Source organism: Canis lupus, chromosome 9 (genome assembly GCF_048164855.1).
Source record: "Canis lupus baileyi chromosome 9, mCanLup2.hap1, whole genome shotgun sequence".
NCBI lineage: Eukaryota > Metazoa > Chordata > Mammalia > Carnivora > Canidae > Canis > Canis lupus.
In genome coordinates, this window is record NC_132846.1 from 69686136 (window position 1) to 69709453 (window position 23318).

At 43.0% G+C, this 23318-nt stretch overlaps 1 protein-coding gene across 4 annotated transcripts in view; it reads left to right on the top strand.

The window, feature by feature from the left end:
* The window catches only part of EML1 (EMAP like 1), a 189069-nt gene that overhangs the window by 117839 nt on the left and 47912 nt on the right, over window positions 1-23318 (top strand). For all 4 annotated transcript variants that reach the window (XM_072839905.1, XM_072839907.1, XM_072839908.1 and 1 more), the window contains exons 3-4: window positions 7669-7804; window positions 20716-20850. In XM_072839905.1, the coding sequence (XP_072696006.1) occupies window positions 7669-7804; window positions 20716-20850 (271 nt within the window). The remainder of the gene's footprint in view (window positions 1-7668; window positions 7805-20715; window positions 20851-23318) is intronic.

Sequence of the window (23318 nt, forward strand, 5' to 3'; positions counted from 1 at the left end):
TCCGCACACTGTCCGGGACCTTGCTCTTCTCACTGCGGCATAGAGACATCTCCCTTACTCCTCTCCCAGTGCACCCCGGGGGGAGGAGCCCCACGGTCTGCTCACCCAGTCCCTGTGGGTGGTCTTTGGCTTTACAGCTGATGCTGCAGTGCTTGAGCTTGTGCATGTGGCATTTTTGCATTGTTTCCAGTGTGTCTTAGACTCAGACAGATTCCTAGAAACAGGACTGCTCGTCGGAGGATGAGAGCATGTGTGACTTTGCCAGGTGTCAGCAACAGGATCTTCCACGCTACTTAAGTAATTACCCACTTTGTCTTACAGCTTAGCAGATGCAGTGTGCCTCCTCCAGTTTCAAACGTGGACATCTTGTACATTTTGAAATGGATAATTAGAGGGTCTTGATCTGAGGGTCCTGAGTTCAAGCCCCACATTGGGCTCCGCACTGGGTGTAGACCCTACTAAAATTAAATTAACTTAAATTAAATTAAATTTAAAAAATACATGAAACCTATAAATAGATTCCTTCCAGTTGGGGCACCGGGGTGGCTCAGTCGGTTGAGCAGCCAACTCTTTTTCTTTTTTTTTTTTTAAAGATTTTTTTTATTCATGAAGACATACAGAGAGAGAGAGAGAGAGGCAGAGACACAGGCAGAGGGAGAAGCAGGCTCCATGCAGGGAGCCTGACGTGGGACTCGATCCCCGGTTCCCAGGATCACACCCTGGACTGAAGGCAGCGCTAAACTGCTGAGACACCCGGGCTGCCCCAAGTAGCCAACTCTTGATCTCAGCTTAGGTCATGATCTCGGGGTCATGAGATCAAGCCCCTCAGCAGGCTCTGTGCTGGGCGTGGAGTCTGCTTGGGATTCTCTCTCTTTTTCTCTAAAAAACCAAAATTAAATAAATGGATAATTAGGAATTCTAGAGTCACATGGCCAGATATGCTAAAATTAGACTTTGGATTTCTACACATAACCACATACATGTCACGCTTTGCGTAATTAAATTTATTCTGAAATCTAATGGGAAATTCTAAAATTCTACTTACCAGATATTGCACATTGAGTTGTTACTATGATGTGAGGGAAAAGGGCGGCTTGGTCTTTAGGTTGTAACTCATAATAATAAGCATTGGTAGGTTGGACTTGCTAGACTCAAATTTCTATATTTCAAAACTATAGTTTTGAAAATATATCATCATGGATAGTACTTTTTTTTTCTTCAAAGATTTTATTTATTTATTTATTTATTTATTTATTTATTTATTTATTTGAGAGAGCACCAGTGGTAGGAAGGGCAGATGGAGAATCAGACTCTACTCTGAGCAGGGAGCCCTACATGGGGCTTGATCCCAGGACCCTGGATTCATGAGCTGAAGGCAGAGGCTTCACCAACTGAGCCACCCAAGAGCCCCACAGATAGTACTTCTTGAAGTCTGGGTATTCCAATCCTACTACCTAGAAAGACTGAAAAAAAAAATTTCATTTCAGGCTTCATTGTGAATGTTCTATTTTATTTTATTTTATTTTATTTTATTTTTTCTATTCTATTTTATTTTATTTTATTTTTAAGATTTTATTTTATTTATTCATGAGAGACACAGAGAGAGAGAGGCAGAGACACAGGCAGAAGGAGAAGCAGGCTCCATGCAGGGAGCCTGACATGGGACTTGATCCCAGGACTCCAGGATCATGCCCTGGGCTGAAGGAGATGCTAAACCGCTGAGCCACCGGGGCTGCCCCATTGTGAATGTTTTAGACCTAAGATTGCAAATAACTTTTCTTAGAGCCTAAGATTTTTAGTTACTGTGCCTTAGAGTCATTTTGCAGGAAATTTAACTCTTGGCAGTTTCTTGAGGACCTTCTATTAAATAGGAAACCAAGGAACTACTGGCCTTAAATCCTCCCCGTATGGCAAGACCTAGGGCCTGTCCCCTTCAGCCCTGGGGCTCAGCTCCCTGGTGCATGGTTGGGTCTTTCTATGAACTTACTCTGGGTGGCAAAGTCATAGAAACTCAGAACACTCTTCCCACACGAATTAAGATCAGATTTCAGGGTGGGAAGAGACATCCCTAGAGCACATTTGGACTAAAATTGAAGCCTAAGGTCACTGCCTGTCGGGGACACACTGGTTCTAGCGCCCTGGCCCTTACGCCCAGACCTGAGGTCCTACCCCTATATCCCCTGCATCCCTCACTTTGCCAGGCACGAGTAAGAAAGAGGACCCTCTGGGGTCTTCCTCGGCCCCTCCTGTGTCTGCTGGACGTGGCTGAGGGCACTTGCAGGTCCGATCCCCCTGCAGGTGCCTCTAACCATAACTGAAACACTACACTAACTCTTCTCACACCACATTCCAGGGGCTCGATTGCACCCTGATGTCCAAAAGCATCTGGTCATCTGGGTGTAGCCGTGAATAATAGCTCCCGCCTCTCGCAGGCCTCTGCATCCCAGACACGCTGCGGAGAGCTCCCCACTCCTCATTCCAGATCCTCCCAGCAGCCCTGCAGACTGCATGCTCTTGTCCTTCCTTTACAAAGAAGCCAGGGCTCGGAAAGGTAGGGACTTCTCTGAGGCCCTGTAGTAAGCCGACCCGAGAGTGAGGCCGTCCTGTCTGATTTGCTCATTCCTCTGCTTCTCAGTCTCCCTTGAGATCTGAGATTCCGACCGTCCTGGTAGCGCTCCAGTGAGTGCGTTCTAAATACATACCATTTATCATTCACTCTCCTTTTATTTGAGGAATTCTTCTTTCGTGCTACGTGTCTCTGTGTTGCCCCTAGGAACAATTAAAATGTCATTTTAAAAAATCCCTTTTATGAACCAGAAGAATGTCTCATATCTTAGTGTCATGTGGAAGTAAAGGAGTCATTTATCTTTGCACCTGATGAGCGGGAAATTGTGTTTGAACCTTTCCCTGTGCTATTTCTTGTCGGTTTTAAAGATCGCTTGTCTGCAAATGACTCATTATAGCTGCTCTTATGTCCTCCCGTGCTCACGATCCAGGCTGGTGCTTGTTCACGCTGGACCTTAGGAGGCATTTTTTTCTTCCAGAATTTTCCCTGTATGGCGGCCGCCTTTCTTCCTTGCGTGGCTAATCATGTCTAGACGTGGAAACGTGGAAGTAACCTGCTGAGGTGTGTCGTGTGCAAAATAAGCACTTAGTAGGCACATTGCTGGCAGTGGTGGTGCTGCTGCTGACGTCAGTGGCGACAAAACCCAAGGACATTATCCAGCTGGGTGCATAGCACTAACGAGGTCTCTGCGACTTCCTGTCACTCCGAGGGCGGTCACCATGCCCCCGCTCCATCCTCTGTTTTCCTTTCCTGATTTCTCATCAGAATTTTAAGAATTCTGTGTGCTTTTGATGATGCTCTAGTACAGCTTAATAGACAAGACCTGTCACCCCCTGTGGGGAGCCTGCCACGTGCAGTTGGCCTTTTCATGAGCTTCCAGAGCCCTGGGTGCCCTTTATGGAGAAGGACAGAACTAGGTTATTATGAGACTGAATTTTGAAGTTATGACGCAAGAAAACATAAAAACTTCATAGTGACTCAGAAATGCTAACATAATGCCTTCTCTTGGTATCAGGACTTTTGTTTTTTTGTTTGTTTTTTGAGATTTTATTTATTCATGAGAGACACAGAGAGAGAGAGGCAGAAACACAGGCAGAGGGAGAAGCAGGCTCCATGCGGGGAGCCCAATGCGGGACTTGATCCCAGGACCCCGGGATCATGCTAGTGGGCAGGTGCCCCGGAGGTGGGGAAGGACAGAGCACGGGAGGTGGCGGGAGGTGTGGTGCTCTGGCTGGGGGTAGTGCCTGTGCCCTTTGCCATCTTCTGTCACATTTGAAAAAAGAGGGAAGCCTGGCTCCCCTGCCTTAGGGACTAGAAAGTTTTGAGGTGTTAAAAACTTGGCATTCAGGGGCAGCCCAGGTGGCTCAGCGGTTTAGTGCCACCTTCAGCCCAGGGCGTGATCACGGAGACCTGGGATCGAGTCCCGCGTCAGGCTCCCTGCATGGAACCTGCTTCTCCCTCTGCCTGTGTCTCTGCCTCTCTCTCTCTGTGTCTCTCATGAATAAATAAATAATTAAAATCTTTAAAAAACAAACAAAAAAAAACCTTGGCATTCTGTGCAGTTTTGTCATTGTCTTTAAGAACCTAAATTGAGGCCGGTTTAATTCTGTGATGCACAAAATAAATTCTCCTGGCATTTCAAATAAATTCTGCTAGCATTTCAAATAATTTTTTTGATTTCAAAATCGTGTTAGGTTTACAGAGAAGTTGCGAGGATGGTACAGACAGTCCCCATCTACCCCGCACCCAGTTTCCCCAGTGATTGACATTTTACATTAGTATGCCACAATGATGACATTTTTAAGAAATTTTTGTTTTTTATCTTCTTTTTAAAAGATTTATTTATTTGAGAGAGAGAGAGAGAACATGATGGGGCAGGGCAGATGGAGAGGGAGAGAATCTCAAGCAAACTCCACGCTTAACATAGAGCCCGAATCAGGGCTCCCTCCCATGACCCTGAGGTCATGACCTGAGCTGAAATCAAGAGTCAGATGCTTAATCATCTGCACCACCCAGGAGTTCTGGTGATACTTTTTTTTTTTTTTTTTTTACTTGGAGGCTCACTTTATTTGGATTTCCTTTGTTTATCCCTGGCATCCTTTTTCTGTTGTCCCAGGATCTCATCCAGGATTACATTCGGTCATCCTGTTTCCCGAGGCTCCTCTAACATGACATTTTCTCAGATTTTCCTTGTTTCTGATGACCTTGACAGTATTGAGGAGCCCTGATCAGATAATCCATTGTCCTTCAACTTGGGTGTGCTGAGTAGGTCCGGAGGACTGTAGAGGTACAGTGCATTTCCGTCACATCCTATCCAGAGTGCGAACTGTCGACATGACTCATCACCATGACGCTGGCCTGGATAGAGTTTGCCAGCCTTGACCACATTGGCATGACTTCTCCGTCCCACCTCCACACTGGACTGTGCAGAAGGCAGTCGCTGTGCTGCCCACACTCATGGAGTAGAGGACTGTGCTCTACCTCCTTTCTTTTTTAAACATTTTCATTCTTTATTTATTTGATAGAGAGAGAGAGAGAACACAAGCAGGGGGAGTGGCAGAGGGAAAGGGAGAAGCAGACTCCCCACTGAGCAGGGAGCCCAATCCGGGGCTCCATCCCAGGACCTGAGCAAAGGCAGAGGCTTCACCAACTGAGCCACCCAGGTGCCTCTGTGCTCCATGTCCTTGAGGATGAAATACCTACATAAATTATCTGGAATTTGCACAGGAGATGTATCTTTTCTTGCCCATTTAATCATTTACTCAGTAATTACATCAGCATAGACTCGTGGATATTTTATACTTTAGGCTCTAATCCAGTGCTACTTTATGTATTTTGTTGCTGAAATTGTCCAGCTCCGGCTACTGGGGGAGCTCTTTCAGTTGACTCCTGGGTTCCTTTGACTTGGCCCCATCAGTATAGGGTTTGGGGTTCTTTTGAGCACTTCCTTAATCTCTGGCAGTAAAGATACTGTAAGCTCAAGTACGTGCCCTGCCCCTACCCCAGGTTAGGGCAATTCCCTCAAGAAGTCCTTGTTCTTTTGTTGTTATGGGATCGTGTTATAAACTAGGATTTGGGTGCTGGGTGTGTCATTGTTTACAGTACCCTCGGAAGGCAGAGCTAAGAAATGTGTTTATACTGGGGCGCCCGGGTGACTCAGTTAAGCGTCCAATTCTTGGTTTCAGCTCAGGTCATGATCTCATGGGTCATGATCTCATGACGTGGGATCGAGCCCTACGTCAGTCTCCCCACTCAGTGGAAAATCTGCTTGAAGATTCTCTCCCTCTGCCCCTCCCCCACTCATGCACACTCTCTCTCGTTCTAAAATAAATAAATAAATCTTAAAAAATAAGAAATGTGTTTATATTAACCCATGTTTACATACATAGATATAATTTTCTATCTGTAGCTATATTAGGCTCAACATTGCTTGTACTGAGGTCTCCTACCCCCTGGCCCATTCAGCAACCTGCCCTCCTGACCCTTGCATGTCTGTAGCCTCCTTGTGCAACAGCGAGAAGCCTGGTCCCCACCATCCTCCATGCTGTTACTTAATTGTTCACTGTTAGGGTTCATGATAGTGGTTTCAGAGGTGTTGACCATGCCCTGTGGGAAACAACGTTACAGACCCAAGCACAGTGCTTAGATGCGCGCACCTTCCCACCTGCCCCCTTCCGTGAGGTTATAGCACATACTTGTAGTATAGTTTGATTCTTTTATCCCTCATGGGTTCCCCCATCCCCTGATTTTTGTTTTCATACATTAAAGTTCATTCTTTGTGCTCTAAGAGTCTGTAGGTTTTGACAGATGCACAGTGTCACATAGCCACCATGCAGCATCATACAGAATCCTTTTACCACCCTGCTCTGGCACCTTACCTATTCGGTCCCCTACCCCCACCTGGCCAACCTCTGGCAACCACCGATCTGGTTTTTGTCTCTGTAATTTTGCCTTTTATGGAATGTCATATAAATGGAATCTTACAGAATGTAGCCTTTCAGCCTGGCTGCTTTCGCTGAGCAGCATGGGTTTAAGACTCATCCTTGTCCTTGCGTGGATTGCTTCCCTGCTTTTTTTTTTCCCCCTGAATCATATTCCATTGTCTGGTTGTTTATCCACTCACCATTAAAGGACATCTTGGTTGGTTCCAATTTTTTATAATTATGAATAAAACTGCTATAAATATTAAATGCAGGTTTTATGTAGACATAAGTTTTCAAATAGTGGATTAAATTCCTAACGTCACACAATGACTGGATCATATTGTAAGACTATATTTAGCAACCGTCAAACTGTCTTCCAAAGTGGCTGCACCATTTTGCATTCCCACCAGCAATGAATGGGAGTCCCTGTTGCTCTGCATCCTGGCCAGCAATTGCTATTTTGTTTGTTTTTTGGATTTTAGCCACCCTAATAGGTGTATAGAGATATCTCATTATTGTTTTAATTTGCATTTCCCTAATGACAAAAGATGTTGAGCATCTTTTCATATGCTTATTTGCCATCTGTAGATCTTCTTTGGTGAAGTGTCTGTTCAGATCTTTTGCCCATTTTTTTAATTGGGCTGCTTGTGTTCTGACTGTGGAGTTTTAAGCATTCTTTTTTTATATTCCGTATACAGGTCCTTTATCAGATACGTGATTTGCAAATATCTTCTCCCAGTTCGTGGTTTGTCTTTTCATCCTTGTAACAATGTCTTTCACGGAGCAAACATTTTTATAATTTTAATGAAGGCCAAGCAATCATTTTTTTTTTCTTTCATAGATTGTGCTTTTGGTGTTGTATCTAAAAAGTCACCAAACCCAAGGTCACATGGAGTTTTCTCCAATGTTTTCATCATCTAGAAGTTTTATAGTTTCGCACTTTACACTCGGGTCTTTGGTCCATTTTGAGTTAGTTTCTGCGTAAGGGGTGAGGTTTTTGTCTAGGTTCATTGTTCCAGCACCTTGGTTGAAAATTTCTGCTGAATTCTCTTTGCACCTTTGCCAGTTCTGCCAGTATTTTAAAATTGATATCCTTTTCTATCTTACCTGTCTTCAGTTCCATAAAAAGTTACGTTGACTGAGGGGAAAGTTCTGATTGCGTTTCTGCTTGTCTTACAGCAAGACCACTGGTACAGACCCTGCCTTTAAGGACCACTGTCAACAATGGCACCGTGTTACCAAAGAAACCTAGTGGCTCTCTACCATCCCCCTCCGGGGCCAGGAAAGAAACTGCTGTGCCAGCTGCAACCAAAAGGTAGGTACAGAGTGCCGGAACCCAACTTTGAAAGGGGTTCCATCTCAGATTTAAAATAAACATTGCCTTTTTATATGACACCTCTTAATTTCTTGTCTGAATTAAAACTTGTAAAAGTACAACATTTGGTGTGTTGCCCTCTCAGGACCTATATGAATTTATTATTCTGCTGTTTTTAGACTAAATCTTACTGTCTTTGAAATCTCATTGGCTAACACCATGGTGTGCCATTTTGTATTTTCTCTTAGAGTTCTCTTGAAAATACAAATGAGAGTGTCACCTGTGTAAAAATGAATATGCTCTTAAAAAAAAAAGAAAAAAATGCTCTTCCCAACTTCATACTTGGCACAGAGCAAAATTCAGATTGCCATACCAACCTTAACTTTTTATCTATAAAATTCAGATAAGCTCCTACTTTTAAATGGTGCTTAACTGCAAAGTTCTAGATATTAATGTTGTCTGTCTGATAGAGCATAGTTTGCTCTTAACATCTCTCTAATTTCATGATTGGGATATTAAAATTTTGTATCTTATATGCCAGGCCACTTTTCTAACTTTTTAGGCTCTAGAAAATTAAATACCTGATGGTGGTATAGTCTAGAAAACCTTAAAGAAATCCTTCTGCAGTGCTACCCCTGAACTTGTTATGAGCCCAACCATAGAAGCTATAGAGCTTATTATGGTACTAACTACTTACAGGGGCCAGGCCAGGGAGCAGGAAGGTGCTCTGGGCCATGCTGGCACCTCCAGTGGGCTCGCATGCATTAGATCAGATGCTGGGTTGTGACTTCGATGAAGACATAGAGATCCCATCTTCTCTTTCAAATATGTAGCATTTATACCATCCCTCAACAAGCGAATTTGCATTGTATTTTTATCAGATAGAGCTTCATGTACTTATTGTTTGTGAATTTTAAGAAAATTGGTTTTGCAGGGCATTTTAAAACTTAAATGTTGAAATCCTTAGCCTCATTTCGTATCTAATACTTGCTTGAATCAATTATTTCTAATCAATGTAAAGTGACCTTCTGGATTCTAATTGGCAGCAGTGGATATGGACTATCTTTTTTTTCCCCCGTCTAGATGTCGAAGACTGCCAAGGCTGACTTTATTTTAGGATTCAGATTGCCATCTGTTATAAAACACGTAACATTAAATTTATCATCTCAACCATTTTTAAGTGTACAATTCAGTAGTGTCAAGTACTGTTACACATTGCACAGCAGATCTCAAGAACTTTTTCATCTTTCTTCTGTTTCCTTTTAAAATTATTTATTTAAATTTTAATTCTAGTATGGTTAACACACAGTGTTATGTTGGTTTTGAGTGTACAGTATAGTGATTCAGCCATTCCATATGACACCCCGTGCCCATCCCAATAAGTGCCCTCCTTCATCCCCATTACCTACTTCCCCCAGCCCCAACTCACCTCCCCTCTGGTGACCATCAGTTTGAAGAACGTTCTCATCTTGCAAAATCAAATCTGTCTACCCATCAAATAGTAATTCCTACCCCAAGCCCTTGGCAATCACCTTCCTACATTCTGTTTCTATGATTTTGACTACTTTAGATACTTCATATGAGTGGAATCATAATGTATTTATGTGTCCCTTTGTGACCACCTTATTTTACTTAGCATGATACACTTGATGTCCATCCATATTGTAGCATATCCCAGGATTTCCTTATTTTTTAAGGCTGCATAATACAGAAACATACACATACCCCACATTTTCTTTTTCCATCCAACTGTTAATGAACATTTGGTTTGTTTCCACCTCTTGGCTATTATAAATGATGCTACAATGAATATGGCTGTGCAAATAGCTCTTCAAAATCCTACTTTTAATTTTTTTTTGGGAATATATCCAGAAATGGGATTGCTAAGTCATAAGATAATTTTATTTTTAATTTTTTGAGGAACTGCCATGCTGTTTTCCATAATGGCCACACCATTTTACATACCTACCAACAGTGCAAGGTTAGTGGGTTCTAATTTCTTCTCATCCTTGCCAAAAACTTGTTATTTTCTGTTCTTTTGCTAGTGGCCATCCTAATGGATATGAAATGCTATCTCATTGTGGTTTTGATTTGCATTTTTCATATGATAAGTGATATTGAGCATCCTTTTTTTAAAGTAATCTTTATGCCCCATATAGGACTCGAACTCATGAGTTCGTGATCATGCCCCAAAATCAAGAGTCACATACTCTCTACTGACTGGCCAGCTGGGTAGCTGGATATTGAGCATATTTTTTATTTTTAATGTTTATTGGCCATTTGTGTATCTCCTTTGGAGAAATGTCTATTCAGGTCCTTTGCTCATTTTATTTATTTATTTATTTATTTATTTATTTATTTATTTATTTGAGAGAGAACACAACACACAAGCAGAGGGAGGGGCAAAGGGAGAGGGAGAAGTGGACCCTCTGCTGAGCTGGGAGCTCAATGTGGGATCACAACCTGGGCCAAAGACAGACACCCAACTGAGCCACCCAGGTGCCCTCTTTGCCCATTTTTAATCAAATTATTTGTTTTTCTGTTATTGTTCTTAAACTGTAGAATTTCTTTATATATTTTGGAAAGTGGCTCCATATTAGATATATGATTTGCAGATATTTCCTCCCATTACATAGATTGCCTTTTCACTCTATTAATTGTTTCCTTGATGCACAGAAACTTTTAAGTGTGATGTAGTCCCAAGTGTCTATTTTTAATTTTCGTGCCATATCCAAGAAATCATTGATAAATGCAATATCCTGAAACTTTCCCCTGTGTTTTATTCTGGGAGTTTAATGATTTTAGGTCATGCATTTAGATCTTTAATCCCTTTTGAGTTCATTTTTGTGTATTGTCTAAGATAAGGGTTCATTCTTCTATGTGTGGATATTCGGTTTTCCCTTTGCCATTCATTGAAAAAGACTGTCCTTTTGCTGTCCTGTGGTCTTGGCTCCTTTGCTGAAAATCATTTGGCCACATACTCAAGGGTTTATTTCTGGGCTGTCTGTTCTGTTTCATTCATCTATATTTGTCTCTGTGCTAATAAAGACACCTTACTAACTTCATTACTGTTACTTTGTAACCTGTTTTAAAATCAGGAAGTTTGAGGCCTCCAGCTTTGCTCTTCTTTTTCAAGGTTGTTTTGACTATTGGCTATATGGGGTCCCTCCAAATTCCTTTTAAATTTTAAGATTTTTTAAATTTCTGCAAAAAAAAATCATTTTGATAGGGGATTTGTTGAATCTATAGATCATTTAGGGTAGTATAGACATTTTAACAATATTAGGTCTTCTAGGCCATGAAAATAAGATGTGTTTCCACTTATTTATGTCTTCTTTTGATTTCTTTTAGCAATGTTTCATAGTTTTCTGTGTAAAAGTCTTTCACTTCCTTGGTTAAATTTATTCCTGACTATTTTATCCTTTTTGATTCTGTACCAAATAGGATTTTTCCTTAATTTCCTTTGTGTGTTAGTCATTGTTGGTGTATAGGAATGCAACTGATTTTTGCCCGCAACTTTGCTAAAATTGTTTATTAGTTTAAAAATATTTATATGCATGGAATCTTTAGGGTTTTCTACATGTAAGATCATGTCATCTGCAAACACAGATAACTCTACTTCTCTCTTTCTAATGTCATTGCCTTTCATTTCTTTTTCTTTTTCTTTTTTTTTTAATTTTTTTAAAATTTTTATTTATGATAGTCACAGAGAGAGAGAGAGAGGCAGAGACACAGGCAGAGGGAGAAGCAGGCTCCATGCACTGGGAGCCCGATGTGGGATTCGATCCCGGGTCTCCAGGATCGTGCCCTGGGCCAAAGGCAGGCGCCAAACCGCTGCGCCACCCAGGGATCCCTCATTTCTTTTTCTTATCTAATTGTGCTGGCTAGGATTTCCAGTACTGTGTTGAGCAGGAGTGGTACAAATGGGTCTCCTTGCCTTGTTCCTGTTCTTAGAGGAAAAGCTTTTTGTCTTTCACTGTTGCATATAGTGTTACCTATGAGCTTTTCATATATGGCTTTTATTATGTTAAGGTAATTTCCTTCTATTTCTAATTTGCTAAGAAGTTTTTTTAAAAAGACTCTATTCATGAGATACACACAGAAAGAGGCAGAGACATAGGCAGAGGGAGAAGCAGGTTCCCTGCAGGGACTCAGTCCCAGGACCCTGGGATCATGACCCAAGCCAAAGGCAGACCTTCAACCACTGAGCCACCCAGGTGCCCCTTTGTTGAGAGCTTTTAACATGAAAGAATGTTGAGTTAGGTGCTTTTTCTGCATCAGTTAAAGAGTGATGTGGTGTTTGTCCTCCATTATGTTAATGTGTTGTATTACATTGATCTTCATATGTTGAACCATCCTTGTATTCCAGGTATAGATCTTAGTGGGTTGTGGTACATAGAGTGGTGCCTTCTTACCCAAGGTTTCACTTTCTACAGTTTCGGTTGCCCATGATCTACCTCAGTCCGGAAGCACATGACCCTCCTTCTGACATATCACCAGAAGGTCAATAGTAGCCTAACACTATGTCACAGTGCCCACCTCATTCATCTCACTTCATCCCATCACATAGGCATTTTATCGTGGCATAGGCATTTTATTGTAGATGAGTAGAGTATAATAAGATACTTTGAGAGACAGAGACTACATTCACATAGCTTTTATTACAGCAGATTGTTACAACTGTTATATTTTATTATTAATTATGGCTGTTAATCTCTTACTGTGACTAATTTATAAATTAAGCTTTATCATAGATATGTACATATAGGAAAAAGCTGTATAAATAGGGTTTGGTACTATCCACAGTTTCAGGCTTCTACTGGGGGTCTTAGAACGCATACCCTGTGGATAAGGAGGGACTCCTGAAATCCTTTTAATATGTTGTTGAATTCAGTTTGATAGTATTTTTGTTGAGGATTTTTGCTTCAAGCTTTATCAGGGATATTGGTCTAGAGTTTTTCTTGTTGTTTCATTGTCTGGTTTTGGTATCAGAGTAATGCTAGCCTCATAGAATGAGATAGGAAGAATTACCCCTTGCCTTCTTCAATTCTTTGAATGACTTTAAGGAGAATTGGTATTAATTCATCTTTAAATGTTTGGTAGGATTCTCTAGTGATGCCATCTGGCCCTGGGCTTTTCTTTGTTGGGAGATTTTTTTATTACTGCTTCAATTTCCTTCTAGTTATTGGTCTGTTAGAGTTTTTATTTCTTTATGATTCAGTCTTAGTAGGTTGTACGATTCTGGGAATTGATCCGTTTCCTCTAGGTTATCCAATTTGTTAACATATAATTGCTCATAGTAGTCTCATAGAAATCTTCTTACTTCTTTCACATTGGTTGGGATATCCCCTCTTTCATTTCTAAGTTTAGTTTGTGGGTCTCTTTTTTTTCTTAGTCTAACAGGATTTGTCAATTCTGTTGACCTTTTTAAAAGAAATTTATAGTTTCATTGTTTTTTCCCTAGACTTCTTTTTTTAAGATTTTATTTTATTTATTTATTCTTGAGAGACAGAGAGAGAGGGGGAGAGATAGAGACACAGGCAGAGGTAGAAGCAGGCTCCATGCAGGGGAGCCCAATGTGGGCCTTGATCCCAGGTCTCCAGAATCATGCCCTGGGCTGAAGACGGCGCTAAACTGCTAAGCCACCCGGGCTGCCCTCTCCCTAGACTTCTATTCTCCGTTTTGTTTATCTTTGCTCTAATCTTTATTAGGTCCTTACTTTCACTAACATTTGTTTCAGTTTCTCTTTTTCTAGTTCCTTGAGACAGAAAGTTAGATTGTTGGTAGGTTGTTTTGAGATCTTTCTCCTTCTCAATGTACATCTTTTGTGCTATAAAACTTCCCTCCTAGTATTGTGTTCTATGTATCCCATAAGTTTTAGTATGTTTTGCTTTTATTTTTATGTTTCTAAATATTTTCTAAATTCCCTTGTGATTTCTTCTTTGACCCATTGATCAGGAGCGAGATGTTTCATCTCAAAAATGACTTTTTATTTTATTTTTGAGGGAGAGAGAGTGTGCGTGCACAAGCTCATGCAGAGGGGGAGGGAGAGAATCTTAAGCAGGCTGCATGCCCAGTGCAGAGCCCAATGTGGGGCTCAGTTATGACTCTGAGATCATGACCAGAGCTGAAGTCAGTGTTTAACCAATTGAGCCACCCAGGCACCCCCAAAGAGTGACTTTTTTAAATGGCAAATTATTGTGGTGCCTGGCTAGCTCAGTCAGTAGAACATGCAACTCTTGATCTCAAGGTCATAAGTTTGTGCCCTACATTGCATGTGAAGACTACTTAAATAAATAAATAAATCTTTTAAATAAATTTAAAAAGGAGCAAATTAGTAATCAAAAAAGGAGATTCTTTCCCTTTATTCTTGGATAAAATAGAATTTTATTGTTTATACCTCTTATACTTGGAATCTAAGTAAAATTTTAAAAATTTCAGAGCAAAAAAATAAAAGTAAAAATTAAAATGCAAATATAATTTTTAGTTATCAGTTTATTACATGAGAGCTTATGTCTAGCATTCTTGCTCTCTGATTTTGTAGAAGTCTCATGTTTAGTCCAAAGTAACTTTGGTGTAGTATAGTAATGCCCTTCACTTTATAGACTGTTCACAGTTTTCTTAGACTTCATAGGATTAATTGGCACTATCGCTAGAATTCCCAGCACTTTATATTTTCAGTTCTAGCATTTGTAATATTTATTCAGGGTAGAGTAGAGTAAGGCTGGGGAATGAGTTTTCTGAAACTGACTGCAGAAGTGAGGCTGGGCTATGGAATCAGATGCATACCTCGAGCCCCTTATAAGTCAGTGATGACAGCAAAAGTCATTCTTCAATGACAAGAAGGCTATGAAGTACCAGGTTTTTAATCCTGGTATCACTCATCCTCAGAATGACTCACAAGGTACATATTATTATTTCTATTTTATTAGAAGACTGAAGCTTAGAGAAGTGTGGTAACTTCCACAGGTCCCACGGCACAGAGCTCAGAAAGGGCTCAGACCCAGATTTCTGTGCATCCAGAGCTCACACTCCTAACTCTACGGTGCTAGGCTGCTTCCCACAAGGTGTCCAGGTCAGCACTTACATCAACTCATAAAAAATGCTTGATATAATTACTGTTTGGAAATAATCCCTCTTGCATGCTCCACGTTCTCTGCATTCTACTATCAGGAGCAATGAGGTTCTGAGATGCCCCTATGAGTGCTGATGGAGCAGCAATGACTCCTGGCATCAAGTCTGAAATAGGACTGCCTGAGAGTAAGGGGCAGCAGGGGCTGGACTCCAGGGACAGAGCCGGCCATGTGCTGTGAGCAGAGAGGCCTGGTCCTCTGCCCCCTGTGTCAGCCTTAAATGCAAGGACTCATGGTTAGTGACTGCTCATAGCAGGATTTTCTTAGGAGGAAAGGAAGGAAAGAAGGGAGGGACGGAGGGAGGAGGGCTGGTTATTTGTAGCCATCATATTGTGTGCATGTGTACATGTATGCATATTAACATTTAAACAATAACCTTCCTTCCAGAATATTCTAAGGCCTCTGTAGACACTTTTTTAATTTGCAGAATAATCAATTTGGTTCATCTGATAAACTGTTGTCAAGCAGCCAACCAGAAATGCATGGTTTTCTAGATTGAGTGTCCAAGATTCTTGGTTTTCAGGGTAGAACATAAGTGATTCATTTATTTTCTCTGGCTTTTATGGGCTTCCATGGATATGAGTTCCCATCCACTTGGACGTTGGAAACCCAAACAGTAGCATCTAATTATTCTTCTGTGGTCAAGATCCTATAGATCTCTCATTAGGAGAGAATTCTGAAAAGAGCAAGAAGCACGCTGGGCATTCTGAATATTAGGATTAAAATTGCTTCCAGGACATTTCAAATATGTTTACAATCACGCGGGAATTTTTCTGTAATCAGAGTTCCAAATTAACCAAGTTGGGGCATCTGCAGTGTGCGGATGGGTATATGTTTGTTTTCTTTTCTCTGGGGTTTTTTCAGCCTAGTGCTTAAGAACAAAATCTCCTTTGGAAATTGTCCAGCGCCCAGCGGCGGTGCTTTGTGTTGCCAATTAAGACTTCGATTGGGGGCTTGATTTGGAATCCTTGGGAAAAGCTTTGTTTCCATTAGTCAAAGGAAAAAAGGCAGAAAATCCGGGGAAGACATTGTAGGTCATACCTTGCTCAGTGGGGATGCTGAAGCTGACAATAGAATAACATTTCCACTGGCTCAAAACAAGGACAATCACTCATTCTTTCTGCTCCTAAGTAGAAGTTTACAATAGGGCAGAGCTGTGAGAAGAGAGATCAAAAGAACAAAACTGGTACAAAACAGAGCATTATTAAAAAAAAAAAAAAAAAAAAAGCTCTGTTCCAAGTGTAAGATAGGGTGGAAAACATCTATCACTTCCAAAATAACAGCTGACAGTCCTTTGGAAAAATGGTTATACTTGTTAGAAATACCCATTTGGAAATGCACCGCTCAGTGCTGGACCCACACACAATTTCAAAAGTAGAAAAGTGAAATCTGATTTTCTGGGGTTTTTATTAGTATTACTTCTGATATATTTCCTTATCGTTCTGATCCATTGAAATGTAGGCGTTAAACTCACATTTCGAGTCTGTTTCTGTAGCAAAATAGAGATGGAAGTATTATGCCTTTGAACAGAGGAAGATGGTTTGGGACCTATCCCTTTGTCCAAGTGATGCTGTCACCCCTCTGGGCTCAGGTAGCTGGCTTCACATGGTAGAAGAAAACCTTGTTCTGAAGATGTCAGATTCTCTAAGATCACCAGCTTCCCTAGAAAATGACTCGGTTTCTGCCACAAAGATACAGCGGAAGAGAGGGAGATAAGAGCATTTTGTAATCACTGAAGTGAGTGATCTCCTGCGAGAGTTGTAACTTAAGGACAAGCACCAGATCGGTCCTGGTCCCATGTGGACTCATGAGTGCTGAGCGCAGCACCCAGTGTACGGTCAATGCCTAATACGTATTTGTTGAGTGGATCATTGTTTTAATCAAGTGTCATCGCCCCGACTGTCACTACAGAAGACATCATCAGAAAATCTCTGGTTGTACATACACAAGAGCTACCTGTCAGATTTGAGTTTTTTCAATGGTAAAAGTTTAGGCTCTTCTTGCAAAATTTTGGAAAACCGATCCTTGATTCCAAATCACGTGATGAAAAAAGACATACTTGTAGCTTATTCTGTTTAGAGTTACTATCTAACGGTAAGAAGAGAGCTTGCCACCAGTCACCCTTGCAGAAATGATATTATGTCTAAAATTTAGTTTAAATTGGTAAAAACCATTGGATGGGTATGTAATGTAGTATAAAGAGCCATTGTATTTTCAGAACTGAGAAGGTTCTTGCTTTGGGAGTGGGGGTAGAGACCAGAAGGGAAAAGAAGAGGTGATGGTGTCCATGCATTTCTACGCCAAAAATATTTTCCTTGCTGTAAGTGCTAAAAAATGTACTCCCATTACTATACGGTCTCACAAAAACCAGTTCTTCCACCACTTTCAAGATGAAGAGCAGTATTTTTCCCTTGCTGTCCAGAGGGAACATAACTTCTTTGATATTCCCTGCTGGTTATTGAAGGAGGCTTCTCGCAGTGAGTATACAGTATTACTCCTTCCAGCTGCCCTTGATCCTGTGAATGTCTGGTCTTCAAGCTTTATTTTGTGTCCTTCACTTTGAGTCTTGGTAAATCCTCTTTAATTCATAAGAGCTTTTGGCTCTCAAAAGGAAATATCTTGTTTTTTTTTTCTATGTATACAACAATAGTACTTTAAAAAAAAAAAAAAGCTTAACATTTTAATGCAAATGTGCAAATGACAAATATCTGGGAAGAGCTATATCCAAGTCTGTGGATGCAGACAGAAACATTTTCCATTTTGATTTTTTTTTTTTTTTTTTTTATTCATGATAGGCACACAGTGAGAGAGAGAGAGGCAGAGACACAGGCAGAGGGAGAAGCAGGCTCCATGCACCGGGAGCCTGACGTGGGATTCGATCCCGGATCTCCAAGATCGCGCCCTGGGCCAAAGGCAGGCGCCAAACCGCTGCGCCACCTAGGGATCCCACATTTTCCATTTTGATGTGTGGTGTGTGTTCTATTGTTTATTGAAGCTTACCAAAATATTTTTCCACCCTTTTGTTGTCGCTCTCGGTTTATTCCACTTTGTCTCTGGGCCTCTTACACGTAGATTACATAGGTCTGCGAGTCTCCTGGCTGCATGCAGACTAAATAGATGGGCACACAGGTGAGGGGTACTTAGATTTATTTTCTAGCCCAGGAGCATTAGGTTCTGTAAACACCCAGTATAAAGCTCTTCAGTTGGTAGAGCCTTACATCCTGTAACCATATTAAATATTGATGTTTGTTGAATTTTTAGACATTCAGCAGGCCCTCACACCCGCGTGCGTGGGTGTCTCATGAACTGTACACGATCCTGAGTGGGAGGCCCAGCAGAGAGAACAAGAAGCGAAGTAACCCCAGACTAGCTGCTGCATCCTGGATTTGTGTCCTCATCTGTATAAGGGCAATAACAATGCTTTTCAGGGGACTAGATTGAATAACAGATGCCAGCCATGAAGTTCTTAGCATCTGTGGCCCATCACTGCCACCTGCTACTTCCATGTTTCCATCACTGGTGTCCCCTGGTAGCTCTTCCAGCCGCCAAGCCCAGCGTTATTAGAAAAGTCGGTTCATGTCGGGTATAACTGATTAGCAGTCAGAGTTCTTCAGCTCTGTACGAGTGTTTAATACAAGTCTCTAAGTTGCTGTGAACTTGCCATGAACTTCCCTAAGGGATACGGTGTGGGTGACGCTCTGGGCCGGCGGCCGCTCCTTTCCCAGGGGGCCGCCAGGGGCCAGGCAGCGCGCCTCCGGGCCCCACGCTGGATGCTTGGCAGGGAAAGAGCCCACGAAATTAAACCAGCATGCTCTTTCTCGTCTCTGGAAGAGATTGGACTTTAAGCACAAAGCTTTCTATCATTTTTAGACCTCAGTCCCAAATTTCCGAAATGCAATGCTCTCCTAAGATCTGTAATTTCCTTGTCCCCAAATTGAGCGTTCTAAAAATGCACGTTCTGACCTTAAGGCATGCCCGTCCAGATCCCGGTTGTGAGGTCCTGGTGCTGTAAAGCCAGAGCTTCCTCAGCTACCGAAAAGCCTGTGCAGGAAGCATGTTCCTGTCATCACGATCATGGTCACTTTATTTGTGTTCGCTCACCCAGAGCGCGAGAGGGCTTTTCAAAAGCTGATACACCATTCAGTTTTTAAAAACATGCTAAGAGACTCTTTGCGGAGTGATGGGTGGTTCCAAGGGAAAGGGGCTGAAGCCGGCCGAGGGATGGGGGCGAGGATGGGGAAGGAGAGTGAGTGGAGGCTACTCTGTGTCATTAGGAGGAAGGGGGGCTCCGACCACCCCACGCCTCCCAGGAGCAGAGCCTTGGTCTCAGGTCCCTCGGCTCCCGTGTCCTCCTGGCTGAAGTGTGGTCTGACGTGCACCCTCCCTGGGGCCGTGCTCCGCGCGGCGGGCCACCAGGCACTCCTCTCTCATTCCCATCCTCTCCTGCACCCCCTGCGCTGGCCACACCCCACTTCTTCCCGCCTTTGGCCCCTCTCTCCTGGCTTCCTCCTCCCGCCTCTCCAGCCTTCTCTGCCGCCCCTTCCCACGCCCCCAGGGCAGGCCCTCCACCCACAGCCCCAGCCCTGGACTGGCACCGCCAGCCTGCCCTCTCCTTCCTTCTTGCAGAGCAGGTGCTACCTTAGAGCACCTCGGATCCCTTCCTGTGACAGCTGCACAGTGTGACATTCCCGTTTACTGCTTCATGGAATAAGTATCTTTTTCATTGAATAAGTATCATGCTTCTTTACCAGGCTCTCGAAGTACCTAAGAACGATCAATGAGAGAGGGTCCCAAGAGATGTATGGCCTAGCGAGGAGGATAAAACGTAGCAGGGCTGCCTGTAATACACGTATGTAGTCCAGGAGTGGCACAGTGTACCTGCAGCCCCTGCCCTGGCTCACTCACCCCTTAATGCCACATGGGCCATCCTTCTTCCTAGAACAGTCTCTTCCCTACCGTGTAATCACAACACACTCAAGCCATTCATTTCATCTCTCCCAGACACTCACAGTCTTCAGGAAGCCTTCCCAGACACTGCCCCCAGGCCCCCAACCAGTCTAGTTCCCCCTGGTAGTTCCCCATGCAAGTATGGGTGCTACCTCCAAACAGAGGCATAGTACCTGGGGTGGAATGTTGCTGTCATCACCAGTGGCGTCCTGTGTGCATTTGTCCCACGTGTGGGACAGAGTTTAGGCCAGAGTTCCTCAATTTCAGCACTACTGACTCTGGGGGCTGGATTGTTCTCTGTCGTGAGGGTATCCTGGGAGTTGTAGATGTTTAGCAGCATCCCTGGATCCTCTCTACCCACTGGATGCCAGGAGCAGCCCCCTACCCCCAGCGGTGCCAATCAAAAGTGTCTCCAGATGTCACCAGATGTCCTCTGGGGGCGTCACCCCGGGTTAAACACCACTGTTTGAGACTGGAGCCCGCTCCAGGGCAGGATATTTCCTGTGAAGCCGCTGGAGTCTCTAAGATGGGGTTGTTGGAGATCTTCCCTCTCAGGTTCTGCTGTGACTTTGAACTGTACCAATTGCCGCAGTTCCAAAGGCAACTAGCAGAGGTGTTGGTCCCAAGTGACATTCTGCAGTTAGGAACACATACGGACGTACATACAGAGACGGAGACCGACAGACATTCTATAGTTAGGAACGTAGAGCCAATCTCTTCCATATCCATGCGGAAGTATGATGTCCTCCGTAATGTATTTTTATACTCAGCAGTAAAATAAAATAAAATCACTCTGTTGAGAATTTCACTGTCATTTACATCTCGCTGTAGTACCATCAAGAGGACCAGCTCCTCCGAGCGAGTATCTCCTGGCGGCCGAAGGGAAAGCTATGGGGATTCCAAAGGAAACCGAAACCGCACGGGATCCACCAGCAGTTCCTCCAGTGGCAAAAAGAACAGTGAGAGGTAAGGGGCATCTTCTCTGCTGGTCCTGCTATTCGGATGCTTTGCTACCTCTTTTCCCCAGAGGCGAATCAGAAGACCCCGTCATATGCACATGAGCTACGAGCTCTCCCCAGGGGACAGGCCTTCTCCTGAGAGCATTGCAGGTGGTGGCCACTGGCCATCGTTCCCACCAGTCCCGGTCCAAGTGGAAGGTGATAACTTGCAATCCCAGCACCCTGACACAGACAGAAATAGTTCCTGAGAATTCGCTTAGCACCAAATCCATGGAATTTGGGAAGCCACTCTGAATTTCCGTACAGCACCCTTTATACTTCCAGTACTTTCTGCTGCCATTTTGAAATTGATTTCCTTGGGCTGTTGAACTTTGTCAACAGTACTTCCCAAGGTTGACTGGGTGAAAGGCTGAAGTTTTACAATTTGTCAGAAACCATTTTTAATACTGAGCTGACCCCAGAAATAGGGTCATTTCTTTCTGGTTTCAGGAAATAATGCTTACTTCTAATTTTGAATCTTCCCTTTGAGATTAATTTATAACGGATTATGGTAAACACCTGCACAACTAATAGTAACCTTTTATAAGCGAAAGCTAATTGTTGGCGTTTCCATGGCCTGTTTTACGCCGGTGAATGCGCGGGTACAGGAGATCAGTTTGAGCAGATACCTGATGTTGTCCTCTATTCTCTCTTTTTAAACATTATGCTTTAATTTTACTCTCTCTCTATTGAGCAAGGCTGAGGAAGGAATTTCAGCTTCACAGGCTAAACATGGCTTTTCTTCCCCCCAAATGTTTATGTAAGGAGAAGGCTTAGTCATAAAGCAATCGACTCCAACCCACAGGCTGTAAAAATTCCAAGTTTGTAAATCCACCCTGATTCAGTCCTGAAAGGAAGCTTAAGTTCTTTTTCAGTTCTATTCCTAAAAGATATCTTTTGTAGAAAAGATGCAGGCTCCTCTTATATCTGTAGCAGGTTAGAGCCACGGTCGATTAGCAGTCTCAGAGACCACTGACATGGGCTTCTGTCTTCTAATTTAGACTGTTAGTACTTCTTATCAGAAGATTATGCTAATTGGACCATAATACCTTAGAAATAAAGCCGTGTGGCTACGATGGCAGTACAGCGTAAGTGGGTCATGCCGCGGGGCCTTGGGGCTTCTCTGAATTTAGGGTAAGCCTGGAAGTTGGCCTGAAATGTCTAGATCTTGGCAGTTCTTAAAAACTTGGCTCCTTTCTGTGCACATCTGATTTTTATTAAGTATTTCCAAAAAGAATCTGTATTGTGCAAACTCCAGATCTGTTTTATCTTTTAAATCCTACGGCGTTGATAAATGTACTGGGTAAACTTTTCCATAAAAGATATTTGCAGAGGATTTGGTTTGGTTTGGTTTGGTTTGGTTTTTCATGCCACAGTAGGACATTTTGATTTGGAAATGAGGGATGGGGGAAAATCTACTGATCATTCTCTAAAAATAATTCAAGTCACGAAATGTGTCCATTGAAAAATAAATCCTTCGTTTCATAAGGACCCAGGGTAAGTTGAGGCCTGTGTAGCATGAAACAAGTTGAGCTGCATGCACCTGAGATAGAAAGTTCTTGCTTTCTCTCGTAGGTCACTGCTGGTCCTCGCAGATACCTAGAGGGCTCTGTGGGAATGATAGCAGAGTAACGGAGACGGGGAGAAGCAGTAGCAGTGAAGGTCAAGCTGGTGATCCAGTCTCTGCCTGACTCTTTGCTTCCTTCTTCTCCGTTCCCCTATGAGCAGCACCCCTCCAGGGCGGTGTGGACCTGGCACCAAAGCAGAGCTGGAGTCCCAAGGACCAAAGCCTGGTGTCCAGGACTTAAAGGGTGCAGAGGAAAGGTATAGGGAGGTGGCCCTGCCATAGCCCTCTTTGAAACACCGTGGTCTTCAGTAGTCTAAGACGGTGTGATCTCTCCTGTATCACTCTGATGTCTGCCCATGGTTCCAGGGCACTGTCCTTCATTTTCAGAGCTTGTCTTGTTTGGCTACTGGGGGCGGCAAGACAAAATGGAAAGGGTACGGGCTCCAGAGTGAAAGAAAAGTCTGGGTTTGTAAACCAGTTCTGCCACAGAACTTCTCCGAGCCTCCGCTCTTACCTCGATGACTTAGGGATCACATGCCCAGTCGCCTTGAATCTTATCAACGAACTGACTGGTAGGAAAACACCCAGCGCAAGGCTTGGCACCGGATCATGGGCATCATGGTGGTGGCAGCTGCTAGAAAGCGAGACGTGAGCAGAGCCCAGGAAAATAATTTGCGAGGCTTTCCGAAACTCTGAGCTTTATAAGGGAGTTCCACGGTGTCTAAAGCAACTAGTCTTTTTTTTCTGGCCTGATGTTCATTAGCTGATGTTCATGTGAGTGATGCAGTCCTGGGAGTACAAACCTGAGTTTTGGCAAGATCTAGAAGCACTCGGGGAGGAAATAAAGTATTACACATCCTCCCAGTTGT